This window comes from Chelonia mydas, chromosome 2, assembly GCF_015237465.2.
Source record: "Chelonia mydas isolate rCheMyd1 chromosome 2, rCheMyd1.pri.v2, whole genome shotgun sequence".
Lineage (NCBI taxonomy): Eukaryota > Metazoa > Chordata > Testudines > Cheloniidae > Chelonia > Chelonia mydas.
Window position 1 is genome coordinate 67804787 of NC_057850.1, and position 14199 is coordinate 67818985.

The 14199-nt window shown below is 47.7% G+C and overlaps 1 protein-coding gene across 3 annotated transcripts in view; it reads left to right on the forward strand.

Annotated features, from left to right (window-relative positions):
- Positions 1–203: 203 nt before the first annotated feature.
- The window catches only part of TCEA1 (transcription elongation factor A1), a 64913-nt gene continuing 50917 nt past the window's right edge, over positions 204–14199 (forward strand). For 2 of the 3 annotated variants that reach the window (XM_027826510.3, XM_037892617.2), the window contains exon 1: positions 204–336. In XM_027826510.3, the coding sequence (XP_027682311.2) occupies positions 268–336 (69 nt within the window). In that variant the 5' untranslated portion in view covers positions 204–267. Of the gene's footprint in view, positions 337–515; positions 1411–14199 lie in introns of those variants that run through there. The other variant, XM_027826509.3, reaches the window with a different exon arrangement.

A 14199-nucleotide genomic window follows, 5' to 3' on the forward strand; every position in this document is an offset into this window, starting at 1 on the left:
TCCCCCCCCCCAACCCGCGCGGGTGGATGCTCTCGGGCTGCCTCAGTGAGGTCTGCCTCCCCTGGCTGGTGCTTGATGAGCGCTGCCTGGCGCCGGCGCCGCCGCTCGGGCTGCTGGGTTCATTTGTTATCCGGCGGCCTGGCTCCATTTCTGCACTGACGGCCCTGAGCGGCTGCGTCCGTGGCCGGTCCCCTCTCGCCTCTCGGCTGCGTCCCGCAGGCCCAGCCCTCGCCGCGACGGCCGGGCCCCGCTCGGGCCTCCGCAGCCATGAATACAGAAGACGAGATCATCCGCATCGCCAAGAAGATGGACAAGATGGTGCAGAAGAAGAACGCGGTGAGCGGCCGGGCCGGGGGAACAGCACCCCGCTCTCCTCCCGCGCGCGGCCTCCGCCCTCTTTCTTGCCAGAGCTTGGGGCCCCGGCGCCCGTCGCGCGCCACTCTCTGTCTCCTCCCCCCTCGCACGGTGCCTCGCGCCCAATTGTGAGGCCCCGCGCTCGCGCACGCCCCCAGCCGTCCCCCGGAGGTGCCTCGCGCTCTTTCCCCCCAGTCTCCCGTCTGGGCGAACTCGGTCTGCTCCCGGTGCCCGTTCGGAGAGTTGAGAGCCGGATTGGTCCGTAAGCCCCGCCGCTGAGCCGGGCGCTGCAGCGCTCCGGCACCGGGTCTCCTCTGGCCAGCCCCGCGCGCCTCCTGTGCTGCTGAGGGGGCTTGTTCCAGTGTGTGCGGGCCGGGGACTCTTCTCCCCTCCCAGAGAAGCCCCCCTGCCCCGCGTGGGCTGTGCCCGGGCCGGGTCACCGGGCGCTGCTGGGCTCAGGGAATACGAGCCCCTCGCTAGCTCCCCAGCAGCCAGTGAGCGAGCCAGAGCCGCTCTCTGCCCGCCGCCGCCGTGACCGGCCCGGGAGCGAAGCAGCAGGCTCGATGGGCTTGGGGAGGGGACGCTCAGCAAGTGGCGGGTTCGCCGGGGAGCCCCGGTGAGGCCTCGCAGCCCGGGCTGGCAGACAGGTCGGATGACACACGTTGCCTTCCATCACGAGCATGTCACGTGAGGCGTTAAAACCCGAACTGAACAACGGAGAGAGTAGCTGTGACGCTGGGGATTAGCTGTACCAACCCTCTGACACGGCCCCCAGCACAGCATAGGCTGGCAGCTGAGCCTGTTCATATTTTTTACTCTACGCAAATGCTAAAGCTAGACGTATTTCTTACGTTAATAAAAACAAGTAGCAGCTGGTGCTGGATGAATGGAGGTGGAGTTTCACAGAACGCTTGGATCCCAGTGGTTAGCTCAAATAGAAAGCAAGGTTCTCTAGGGTTAAAGACCTCAGTTTGTTCAGGTGAAGCAGCGCGTAACTTGGGCAGTTAACACGGAATGCTTGTCCCACGTCACTGCAAGATTCCAGGGACAGTGCAGGTGAATTACGAAGCTTTGAGAAATAATACCATCCTTACTGTATCATTTATTGGTATTTTCTGTATGGACTAGTAATTCAGACAACAGTATTTAAAGTTAGATTTTTGTGTTTAACGAGGTTGTTAAATCCTAAATCTCATTGAGTCTTCAGCAATGAGCTGACTGGGAATCCTCTCTAAAGAATTTTTCTTAACTAGATGCAGTGTGGAAAATTTTGTTTTCTGTCTAAGGTGTATCCTTTCCACGGTTGCTCTTCCTAGACTTATCTGTGTTAGAAAAATTACTTGTTGCAGGGAATGTCTTGCGGTTTGACTGGTGCTGAACCCAGTCTAACTGTGACTGTAGACCAGGACAAACTATGTTCAGTACTGTTTCAGTAACCTTGATGTATCTTAATCAACCCTATCAGTTAAACCAGGTTCAGCACCAGTGTAGCTAGACCTGTTGCTGACACCCATTGGTGGCAACAGGTAGCTTTCCTGGTCTACACAAGGTTCCTGGGTCTGACTGACATTTTTCTAACAGGATGAATATTCTCAGTTTTTCTCTCTCTCTCTCTTCCCCCTTGTTTATTCATTTGATGTTTTCTTTTTTTCTGCTCCCTGCTTATTTCATTCCACATGCACATGTGGGTGTCAAGGGCAATAAGCACAGATAGTTACAATAATACCCTCAATTACAGGAAGAGCACCTGGATTCAATTCAATGGGTTTTTCTTTTCTATGTTTTCTGTAATTTTTTTTGCAAATTGTAAGGTACGGTAAAACCTGCCAGAGAGATCTTACAATTTGCAAAAAAAAATTACAGAAAACATAGAAAAGAAAAACCCATTGAATTGAATCCAGGTGCTCTTCCTTTAATTGAGGGTATTATTGTAACTATCCTTTCCTAGTCTACACTATCAGGAAGGGATGATTTTATTTAACCTACCATTGAAAATCTTTCTCTATGGCTTATAACAGAACATTGAGCTATAGTATCCCAGTTGTCTGGAATGTGACTTGTGATGAATTGAAAAGTATAACATCAACATGGACATCCACTTTTCATGGGTAGACTATTGGTACTCTGTTAACAATAAATTGGCTTGTTAAATTGCTGCTGTGCTGAACTAATATATTCACAGTATGTCTACACTACGAAATTAGGTTGAATTTATAGAAGTCAGTTTTTTTAGAAATCGATTTTATACAGTCGATTGTGTGTGTTCCCACTTAAGAGCATTAAGTCAGCAGAGTGTGTCCACAGTACCGAGGCTAGCATCGACCTCCGGAGCGTTGCACTGTGGGTAGCTATCCCACAGTTCTCGCAGTCTCCGCCGCCCATTGGAATTCTGGGTTGAGATCCCAATGCCTGATGGGGCAAAAACATTGTCGAGGGTGGTTCTGGGTACATGTTGTCAGGCTCCCACCCGCGTGAAAGCAACGGCAGACAGTTGTTTCGCGCCTTTTTTCCTGGGTTACCCGTGCAGACGCCATCCCATGGCAAGCATGGAGCCCCCTCAGTTCACCGTCACCGTATGTGTCCTGGGTGCTGGCAGATGCGGGACTGCATTGCTACACAGCAGCAGCTCATTGCCTTGTGGCAGCAGACGGTGCAGTACGGTGATTTAGTTGGGGATTGGCCCTGCTCTGAGCAGGGGGTTGGACTAGATGACCTCCTGAGGTCCCTTCCAATCCTGATATTCTATGATTCTGTGACTGTTAGCCATCGTCATCATCTCCTGGGTGCTCTTGGCCAACCTCGGTGAGGTTGGTCGGGGACGCCTGGGCAGATACGGGTGCTCCTGGCAGACTTTGGTGAGGTCTGTCAGGGGCGCCTGGACATAAATGGGAGTGATTCCAGGTCATTCTCTTCTTAAGTTTGGTCTCATGGAGGTTCAGTCTGCCTGGAAACGATGATGGCTACGGTCATACTGCACCGTCTGCTGGTGAGCACCCAGGAGACGACGACGGCTAGCAGTCGTACTGCACCATCTGCTGCCAGCCTACCCCTTGCTCCCCTCTCCCTCCCTCTGTGAAAGCAACGGCCGACAATAGTTTCGCGCCTTTTTCTGTGTGGGTGCCATATTGCTGTCAGCATCGTCATCACCCGCCGCTGCCACTCTGCTCTCCTGCAGATGCCATACCACGGCAAGCATGGAGCCCGCTCAGATCACCGTGACACTTATGAGCATTGTAAAGACCACGGACGTTATTCAGCGGTATATGCAGAACCTGCAAAAGCAGGCAAGGAGGCAACGGCAGCGCAGTGACGAGAGTGATGAGGACATGGACACAGACTTCTCTCAAAGTACGGGCCCTGGCACTTTGGACATCATGGTGGTAATGGGGCAGGTTCATGCCGTGGAATGCCGATTCTGGGCCCGGGAAACAAGCACAGACTGGTGGGACCGCATAGTGTTGCAGGTCTGGGACGATTCCCAGTGGCTGCAAAACTTTCGCTTGCATAAGGGCACTTCCATAGAACTTTGTGACTTGCTTTCCCCTGCCCTGAAGCACAAGAATACCAAGATGAGAGCAGCCCTCGCAGTTCACAAGCGAGTGGCGATAGCCCTGTGGAAGCTTGCAACTCCAGACAGCTACCGGTCAGTCGGGAATCAATTTGGAGTGGGCAAATCTACTGTGGGGGCTGCTGTGATCCAAGTAGCCAACGCAGTCACTGAGCTGCTGCTATCAAGGGTAGTAACTCTGGGAAATGTGCAGGTCATAGTGGATGGCTTTGCTGCAATGGGATTCCCTAACTGTGGTGGGGCCATAGACGGAACCCATATCCCTATCTTGGCACCGGACCACCAAGGCAGCAAGTACACAAACCAAAAGGGGTACTTTTCAATGGTGCTGCAAGCACTGGTGGATCACAAAGGACGTTTCACCAACGTCAACGTGGGATGGCCGGAAAAGGTACATGACGCTCGCATCTTCAGGAATTCTGGTCTGTTTCAATAGCTGCAGCAAGGGACTTTCTTCCCAGACCAGAAAATAACCGATGGGGATGTTGAAATGCCTATAGTTATCCTTGGGGACCCAGCCTACCCCTTGCTCCCATGGCTCATGAAGCCATACACAAGCAGCCTGGACAGTAGTCAGGAGCTGTTCAACTATAGGCTGAGCAAGTGCAGAATGGTGGTAGAATGTGCATTTGGACGTTTAAAAGCCTGCTGGCACAGTTTACTGACTCGCTTAGACCTCAGCGAAACAAATATTCCCATTGTTATTACTGCTTGCTGTGCGCTCCACAATATCTGTGAGAATTAAGGGGGAGATGTTTATGGTGGGGTGGGAGGTTGAGGCAAATTGCCTGGCCACTGATTATGCACAGCCAGACACCAGGGCGGTTAGAAGAGTACAGTCGGGCACGGTGCGCATCAGAGAAGCTTTGAAAACCAGTTTCAGGAATGGCCAGGCTACGGTGTGAAAGTTGTTTGTTTCTCCTTGATGAAAACCCACCCCCTTGGTTCACTCTCTTTCCCTGTAAGCCAACCGCTCTCCCCTCCCTCCTTCAATCACCGCTTGCAGAGGCAATAAAGTCATTATTGTTTCAAATTAATACATTCTTTATTTATTCATCACTGCCAAGGTAGCCCGGGATGGGTTGGGGAGGAGGGAAGCACCGGGTGGGGTGGGGGAGGAGGGAAAGACAAGGCCACACTGCACTTTAAAACTTACTGAATGCCAGCTTTCTGTTGCTTGGGCAGTACTCTGGGGTGGAGTGGTTGGGTGCCCGGAGGCCCCCTCATCGCGTTCTTGGGTGTCTGGGTGAGGAGGCTATGGAAGTTGGGGAGGAGGGCAGTTGGTTACACAGGGGCTGTAGCGGCGGTCTGTGCTCTTGCCTTTCCTGCAGCTCAACCATATGCTGGAGCACATCAGTTTGATCCTCCAGCAGCTTCAGCATTGCCTCCTGTCCTCTGTCAGCAAGCTGACACCACCTATCATCTTCAGCCCGCCACCTGTCCTTGCGTTCATATTGTGCTTTCCTGGACTCTGACATTGCTTGCCTCCACACATTCTGCTGGGATCTTTCAGTGTGGGAGGACTGCATGAACTCAGAACATTTCATTGCGAGTGCGTTTTTTTTCGCCTTCTAATCTTCGCTAGCCTCTGGGACGGAGATGATAGTGTGAGGGTTGAAACATTTGCAGCTGCGGGAGGGGGGAAAAAAGGGAGAGTAGTAGTTAAAAAGACACATTTTAGAGAACAATGAGTAGACTCTGTTTCATGGTGAACCTTGTTGTTAACGTTACATAGCACATGTGCTTTCGGTACAAGATCATATTTTGCCACTTATATTAAGGGTCTGCCGGTTTGGTGTGAGAGATCACACACGCAGGGCCGGGCAACAGAATTCGGCTTGCAGGCAGCCATGGTAAGCCACAGTCTTTTGGCTTCTTTCACCTTCATAACATGTGGGAATGGTTTCAAACAGCAGCGCCCTCATTTCCCACACCAAGCAGCCGTTGGGCTGGCCATTTAAAATGGGTTGGCAATTTAAAAGGAGGGGCTGCGGTTTTCGGGCTAACGTGCAACACAAACCCAACAACCCCTCCCCCCCCCCCATACACCCAATTCTCTGGGATGATGGCTTCACCCCTCCCCACACTGCATGGCTAATAGCGGGGAAGATTTCTGTTCAGCTACAGGCACGCAGCTCAGCAGGAACGGCCACCTCTGAATGTCCCCTTAATAAAATTACCCTATTTCAATCAGGTGACCATGAGGAGTGACTGTCCAGGAGAGCTTTATGGAGATGTCCCTGGAGGATTTCCGCTCCATCCCCAGACATGTTAACAGACTTTTCCAGTAGCTGTACTGGCTGCGAATGCATCCCAAGTCTTCAGGGCAAATTAATCATTAAACATGCTTGCTTTCAAACCATGTATTATATTTACAAAGGTACACTCACCAGAGGTCCCTTCTCTGCCTGACGGGTCCGGGAGCCCACCTTGGGTGGGTTCGGGGGGGTACTGGCTCTAGGCCCAGGGTGAGAAACAGTTCCTGGCTCTTGGGGGAAAATGGTTTCTCCACTTGCTTGCAGTGCGCTATCTTCCTCATCTCCAAAATGCTCATCCCTGTTGCGTGATAATCCATTGCTGTAGTCAAAGTAGAGGGGTGGGGTAGTGGTGGCTGCACCCCCTAGAATGGCATGCAGGTCATCACAGAAGCAGCATGTCTGGGGCTCTGACCCCAAGCAGCCATTTGCCTCTCTGGTTTTTGGTAGCCTTGCCTGAGCTCCTTAAGTTTCACATGGCACTGCTGCGGGTCCCTGTTATAGCCTCTGTCCTTCATGCCCTTGGAGATGGTTTTAAAATGTTTGGGCATTTCGTCTTTTGGAACGGAGTTCTGATAGCACGGATTCGTCTCCCCATACAGCGATCAGATCCCGTACCTCCCGTTCAGTCCATGCTGGAGCTCTTTTGCAATTCTGGGACTCCATCATGGTCACCTCTGCTGATGAAATCTGCACTCACCTGCAGCTTGCCACACTGGCCAAACAGGAAATGGGATTCAGAAGTTCGCGGGCCTTTTCCTGTCTACCTGGCCAGTGCATCTGAGTTGAGAGCGCTGTCCAGAGTGGTCACAATGGAGCACTCTGGGATAGCTCCTGGAGGCCAATACCGTCAAATTGCCACCACACTACCCCAAATTCGACCCAGCAAGGTTGATTTCAGTGCTAATCCCCTCGTCGGGGGAGGAGTACAGAAATCGATTTTTAAGAGCCCTTTAAGTCGGAAAAAATGGCTTTGTCGTGTGGAGGGGTGCAGGGTTAAATCGATCTTACGCTGCTAAATTCGACCTAAACTCGTAGTGTAGACCAGGGCTCAGCTTAATCAACAGTAGTAATATGTAGTTTTTTCAATTGGCAGCAATCATACAAGATTGTATTGATATACTACACTTTATAACATGCAACACTTGACACACATCTCAGATACGTTATATTATTCCTCCAATAAGATTGTAATTGAAATGTGTGCTATTCATTATTCGGTTGCACCTTACCTGTAGCCTTAGTTAAAAATGTGTACCATTTATTTTTATATAAGTGTAATGAATGTACTTATTGAAATGCATAAGAGCAGGTGGGCAGAGGTAATGTTGCACATACGAATTTTCAAAATTCAAGGACAGTTCAGTAAGTTTAGAGAAGAAAAGGCAAGAGGAAGTATTCTTACTAGATTTAAATAGCAGCTCCCTTTAGTAGAACAGACCATTACTGTGTAACTAACTTGACAAAGGTATTCTTTAAAAAAGTTACTTTAATTTTAAAAAGTTATAGGTTTTAAAACAGTCAATGCAGACATTTTTCCTCTGATTGTCATTTGATTGATCTGGGTGAGTTGTGTGGGGATTTTTTTTTGTTTTGTTTGTAAACTGTACTAGCTTGATATTGAGACTTGTTCCTCAGTTATTGAGGGTGTCAACAAATCAATTGTGAAAAGGGAATATGGTTTTTAAGGATTTTACATGGGAATAAAGTTACTCTAAAAGTTTATTTGCCTTTTCAGGTGGATGGCTGTGCATGACCAAGATGAGATTGTAAGCATAGGTCCTTTCACCAGTTAGCAGATTCAACTGAAATTTTGAACTCCTGCTTTTTTTGTGCAGAAAATTGTGTCGCTACTTCATGAAATAGTTGCTGTGACACAGCGGTTTTTGACCTCTTTCGTACATTAGCTCTATGTTAAAACAGAAATAGTGTTGGGTTATTCCTGTCACAGAGTCCCTGGGGTGTCACCTGGACTGTGGCACCTCTGAGCCCTCCAAATTCAACAACCTGCAGTGTCCCTATCACACTGTGATGCTGTGATAAGCTACAACCCTCTGTCGGGTACTCCACTTACACAGCCATCCACAGCAGGGACGCATCCAACTGAGTTATATGAATGATCTCCCAGCCACCCATGAACCATCAGTAGAGAGGCTTCAGCCAATTTCCACCCAGCTCCAGCCCTACACCCCAGAACTGTGTTGTCTTGAACTGCTCAGAAGCCTGCTCATTACTTAGTTCACCGCTTTTTCATAGGAAAGTGGACCTGCACCAGCCATTGTAATTTGAACTAAGCTTCCCCAAACACTTCAACCAAAAACACACTGTTTTAGGTAAAATACAAAACAGATTTGAAGTGTTTATAAGTAGCAGGCATGGAGATCAAAGGTGGTTACCTAAGAAATAAAAATAGAAATGCAATCTAAATTCTGACTTTTAACAGACTAAGTAAGATTTGAATCCTAACAGATGTTACAGGCACTTTACAGTTCCTCAATACACAGACTAGACTTCCTTCCAGGCGTTGAGATGGGAGCAAGGGGAAGAGAGGCCAAGTGATTATGTCACTGTCACTCTTTTATACTTTCTTCTAGCTGCTAGAAAGATCCTTGCTGTGACATGGGTTAATCCACCCCCATGGCATATGTGCGGGACCGGATTAACTCTCCTCTGGGCTTGGAGCTATTAGATTTTGTTGGGTCCCTGTGTGCAAGTCTTTTTTCAAATTTAAAACAAAACGATCACAATTATGACATTGAGGCTATTAATGCAGTACTAAACTTGCCTTTTAATTAACATAAAGACGTTCTGTGGTTACATTTCAGTCTTAAAACCTGTAGAATATAGTTAATTCAAAATAACCTACTTCTTACCTTAGAACAGCTGTCATGTTAGTTTCTTTCTGGGAGGGAGTTTGGGTGCAGGAGGGGGCTCCAGGCTGGGGCAGAGTGTTGGGGTGTTGGAGAGGATGGGGGATACAGGCTCTGGGAGGGAGTTTGGTGCAGGAGCGAATCCCGACTTGGGGCAGGGGGTTGGGGTGCAGGAGGGGGTACGAGATAGAGGCTCCAGCCGGGAGGCGCTTACCACAGGCAGCTCCCAGCCGGTGGCGCAGCAGGGTGCAGGTAGGCTGCATGCCGTGGGCCCCACGCCACTCCCGGAAATGGTCGACTGCTGGCACGTCTCTGTGCACCCCTCAGGGGAGGGGGACAGCGTGTCTATGTGTGCTACCAGCAAGCGCTGCCCCCGCAGCTTCCGTTGGCCCCTGGGGGTGGGGATAGTGCGTGGAGCTGCCTCCCCCACCACCAGGGGCCACAGAGACGTGCCAGCAGCCGGCCACTTCTGGGAGCTGCATGGGGACACGGCATGTAGGCAGTCTGCCTGAACCCTGCTGTGCTGGGGCCCTCCTCAGCTCGGGGCCCTGGGCTGCAGTCCCTAAAGCCCCTGTGTTAATGCGGCCTTGCATATGTGCCTTCTCTGAGAAACCTTTGGGATAGTGGATTCTTTTTCATGGGCCACCAACCCCTGTCTGGCTCTCTTTTGTTGCAACTGAAAGGCTTGCTGTGGGTATCTCCCAACCTCACAACATATTTCATCAGCATGTATAGCAATACTTCATAACTTCACATACAATGGTAGTATATACAAGTCAACAGGATATTAATGTTCAACTGATCAAGACTTTAAATGTTACCTCACAAAGTATACTTTGTTCAAAACAATCATAATTATATGATAGTGGTGAATATGGGGGTTCCACAGTGCTACTTTGAGGTTCAGTGTTACAATCCCCTCTTTTTCCCCCACCTCCAGTCTAACCATAAAGAAAGGAAGGGTCGTAATGACTTCATGAATAACTCTAACAGTACCGCACTAACATACATCTTAACACCAGGAGAAGATGCTGATGACTCTTACTTAGACTTTCGCCTCAAGTATAATTCAACAGATTACGAAAACATGTCTGAAGCTAGACCTTTCAATGATATCTAAAATACCAACAGTTCAGTGTAGAACTTCACCTCCTGTTTTGCTCATCCCCAGCATATGGAAAATGTCTAAAGTTGGCCAGAGGTTTCCCAGGTGCCATACTTTTGGGCAGGAGGGACGGAGTTGAGTTGTGACTCTCCATTGTACTTCAAATCAGAGAAAAGAAGGCCTGTAAAGATTACAAAAAAAAAAAAAAAAAAAAAATTAAAAGTTCAAGGATTTATACTTTACCCTGTATTTCTTGGAAGACCAGTCCTACGGGTGACTGAGCAGCCAGCTCTGTTACTGAACAGATACCAAGGCAGCGAAACCTGACAATTTTTTATTCAATTCTCAAAAGACTTCGATTTTTGTTTTCTTTTGTTAACACTTAATTCTAATCAAAGGGGCGAGGGTGGGGGAGAGAGAAGCTTTCTCAATTAAAGATTCACCATCCCTGCCCTTTCAAGCAAGAGTCTGAGAAAGTTCTCAATTGATATTTGTAGTCCCTTCAACTGAGACCTTCAGCAGAAAAACAGGAAAACTATTTTTAAAACTGTTGGATTTGGTAGAAATGTTAATTGCAAATTCTGTAGTTTGTGTGCACATTCCTGTGCACATTGTTAGCTGTATTCCACTGGTATCCACAATCAGTATTTGTACAAAGAGGATCTGAGAGTATTCCTATTCTCATGCGTTCTGCTTTTGTCTTTGGTATATAGATCTAAAATAAACAGATCACCACACACAACTAGCAAGTCCCTATCTTTTGTGTAGCATGAACCCATGACAAATAGATATTTGACATACCAAAATTTAGGAAATCAAGGATCAGACTTATCTAATGAAAAGTCTTTGCATACAGTACAATTACAAACATTCCTTAGTGTTGTGGTCTCTTATTGTATTTATCAACAGAGCTAGCCAAAATTTGGTATTTCAGTTTCATGGGAGATTTTGACTTTCCTGCACCTGGGAATTTTATATATATAATGAGTTTTAGAAAAACCAGCATATGGGGTTTCTGAAAGGAAGTGTGCCTCCTGGGAATTCAGCTGCTGCTAACTGAAATTGACATGGTTATCAGGTTCACTACTGCCCACCACTGCTTAACAGTGGTGAAACTGTCAGGGGTCCTGTGTCAGTTTCAGTAGCAGTTGCCAAGGCTTCCAGGGTCCCCAACTCTGAGGGAGTCCATATGGTGGAGCTGCCTGAGAGCTAGGACCTGGAAGCCTGTCCCAGGGCTTCCAGGCTCCCTACTATGGAGCAAAAACTTCTGGGCTTCTGGCTCCATAGGAGGTGGGAAATTGGAGGCTCTGGGGCAGCCCGTGTAGAGGGGCTATCCCAGAGCAATGGACTCTGGAAGCCCCAGGTTCGCGGTTTCCTGTCCTGCAAGTTTCTAGTGGAAACTGTCTGGCAGGCAGGGTTCCATTGAAGTCCTACCTTTGGTTCAACAAAAGTTCTTTGAAGCTGAAACGTTTTGTGGAATTTTTTGATGAAACCCTGTTTAATTGGGAAATAGGCTCTTTTTAACAGGCCTCTTTGGATAGTCTGTGGTCAACATTTTATGCAAATAATGCTTTAAGGTATGGATACGTTCAGTCTCAAAAATACAGTCTTTAGCAAATATTTAATAATTGTCCAAGTTATGTCTTTCGACAGGACTTTTAATATTAAATATTGTCACACTTATTTTAGTTTTGTAAGTTTTGTGTTTAGAAATCATTCTAGACCCCACTATTTAAGAATGGCTAGTGGAACTTTCCCCATACCTATAGTATTTCAGGAAAGTGTATTTTCCAAGAAGTTTCAGTTTCCAAACAATTCGTTAATAATTTTACATGCATTACTACTCTTTTCTTCTATATTTTTATATAACTTTAGTATTTATTATGGAATACTCTTTACATTGTCTAGTCTTTGCTGCTCCCTTTTCTATAATTAAACTAAACTATACCTGTTTGGTGTGCTGGCTTCTAAATGACTGAAGCTCAGAACAGGTTTGCCTTTTGTGGCAAGTAGAATGTAGCTTCATTGCAATTAACTAATATTAGAAAATTAATAGAGGGGAAGAAGGCTTTCTGATTAAAGCAGAGGACGGTAGGGTAGAGTCAAGACACACATGTCTTGTGACACTTTAGGAAGTCTCTGCTTGTTTCCACATCTGTCAAATGGGAATAATATTCCCTTACCTCTGGGGGTTGTAGATTTCTTAATTCATTAATGTTGGTAAAACAGTTTGAGACCACAGAGTGGAAGGCAGTATGGAAATGCAGAGTACTAGGTACCAGTATTTAAATCAGTTAATTTCTTGGATAATTTAGTAAAGATTCAGAGATAGGCACATATGGGAGGGGATGAATCATAACAGGTATAAACAACATAGTTACCAATAGTATTTAGATAACGTCACAAAGTAGATGGGATGAGTAGGAAATTGGTAAACTGCATCAAGGCATCTTAGGCAAACACTTTCTCTACACAGTATTCACTGGATTGGGTGCCTCTTTCAATACTGCTTTCTCATGGTTATAGTCAGAAAAGTGACCATGCCAGTTACCTCATGGAGTACTGTGTTTTACTTCTGCATTTACATGTCAAAATATTTTTCTGTAAGGGCTTTAGATTAAACTTGGTAGCTGAAAAACTACCTGAATTATTTTTGCCTATTGCATCATCACTAAGACTACATTTTAGTCATGGTATTTTTAGTAAAAGTCGTGGACAGGTCACGGGCAGTAAACAAAAATTTACGGCCGGTGATCTGTCCATTACTTTTACTATATACGCCTGACTAAAACTTGGAGGTGTGGCTCAGGAGTGTGGTCTGGGGTGGGGGCGCTGTGGATGCTCGGGAGCGGGGCTGTGGCCTGTAAGGGGTGCTGTGGGTGCTTGGGGTGGAGGGGTTGCAGCCCAGGGGGTGCTGTGAGTGCTGGGGAGGGAGGGGGTTGGTGGGGCTGGAGATAGGCTCCCTACCTGGCTCCTGGGAAGCGGGGATTCTAGCTCCACGTGCTGCTTCCACTCCACCCCAAGCCCTGTTTCTGCAGCTCCCATTGGCTGGGAAACGTGGCCAATGGGAGCTGCGGGGGCGGTGCCTGCAGGGGGAGGCAGCACATGGAGCTAGGAGTTGAGGGAGTGGAGTTGCTGTGGCTCTTCTGGGGAGCCCCCCTCTGGTAAACACTGCACCACAGCCCTGAGGGCCCCCCCCAACTCCTGCTACTGGGGGATGGGGGGCTGAGACTGCCCCAGCAGCGGCTGGTGCACCTAGCCAAGGGGCTGCCCGAGCTGCTCAGGCGGCCCCCAGGCCAGGTGCACCAGCTGCTGCAGAAGTTACAGAAAGTCACAGAATCTGTGACAAACACAAAGTCTTAATCATCACCACTAAATGAATCTGCAGTCAGAACTTAGCTGACCATTTTCTTGATAATGGGTAGATGCAAAATAAAACCCAACTTACTCTTCTATAGTTACATCGGTTGTGCTGCACTAAGAAGTAAACTTTTACTTTTGTCAGCTAAGAGATGAGGTGTAAAAAGTTAAATGTTCAATTAAACATGTCGGTATTATTTTTTTGCAGGCATCATTGTGTAATAAACATAAACAAAATCAAAGTGGGAAAGGGAGAGTGGGATTGTGCTAATGAGCTAGAAGGAGAGAATGCTGTGGGATACAGCTCTGGATGGGTATGGTCTGGGAGCAGTGGGAAGGTGATATACTTGGCCTTGTAGTACAGCCACTGTCTAACCACACCACACAGGAGCAGAGTAAGCTATGATTGATAGAGGTTTGCTTAAATGCAGGGAGGAGATTTAAACAGACTAAGGCCTATGCTACAAACTTACATCAATACAACTACGGTGCTCAGGGGTGTGAAAAATCCACACTCCCTGAGCGACATTATACCGACCTAACTCCGGGTGTAGACATTACAACTACACTGACAGGAGAAGCTCTTCCATGGATATAGTGGTGTCTTCGCTACAGCACTGTACAGGCAGATAAGCCCTACGTTTATTTATTTATTTTTGAGGTGTCTAGAAAGGAGGAGACTTGCAG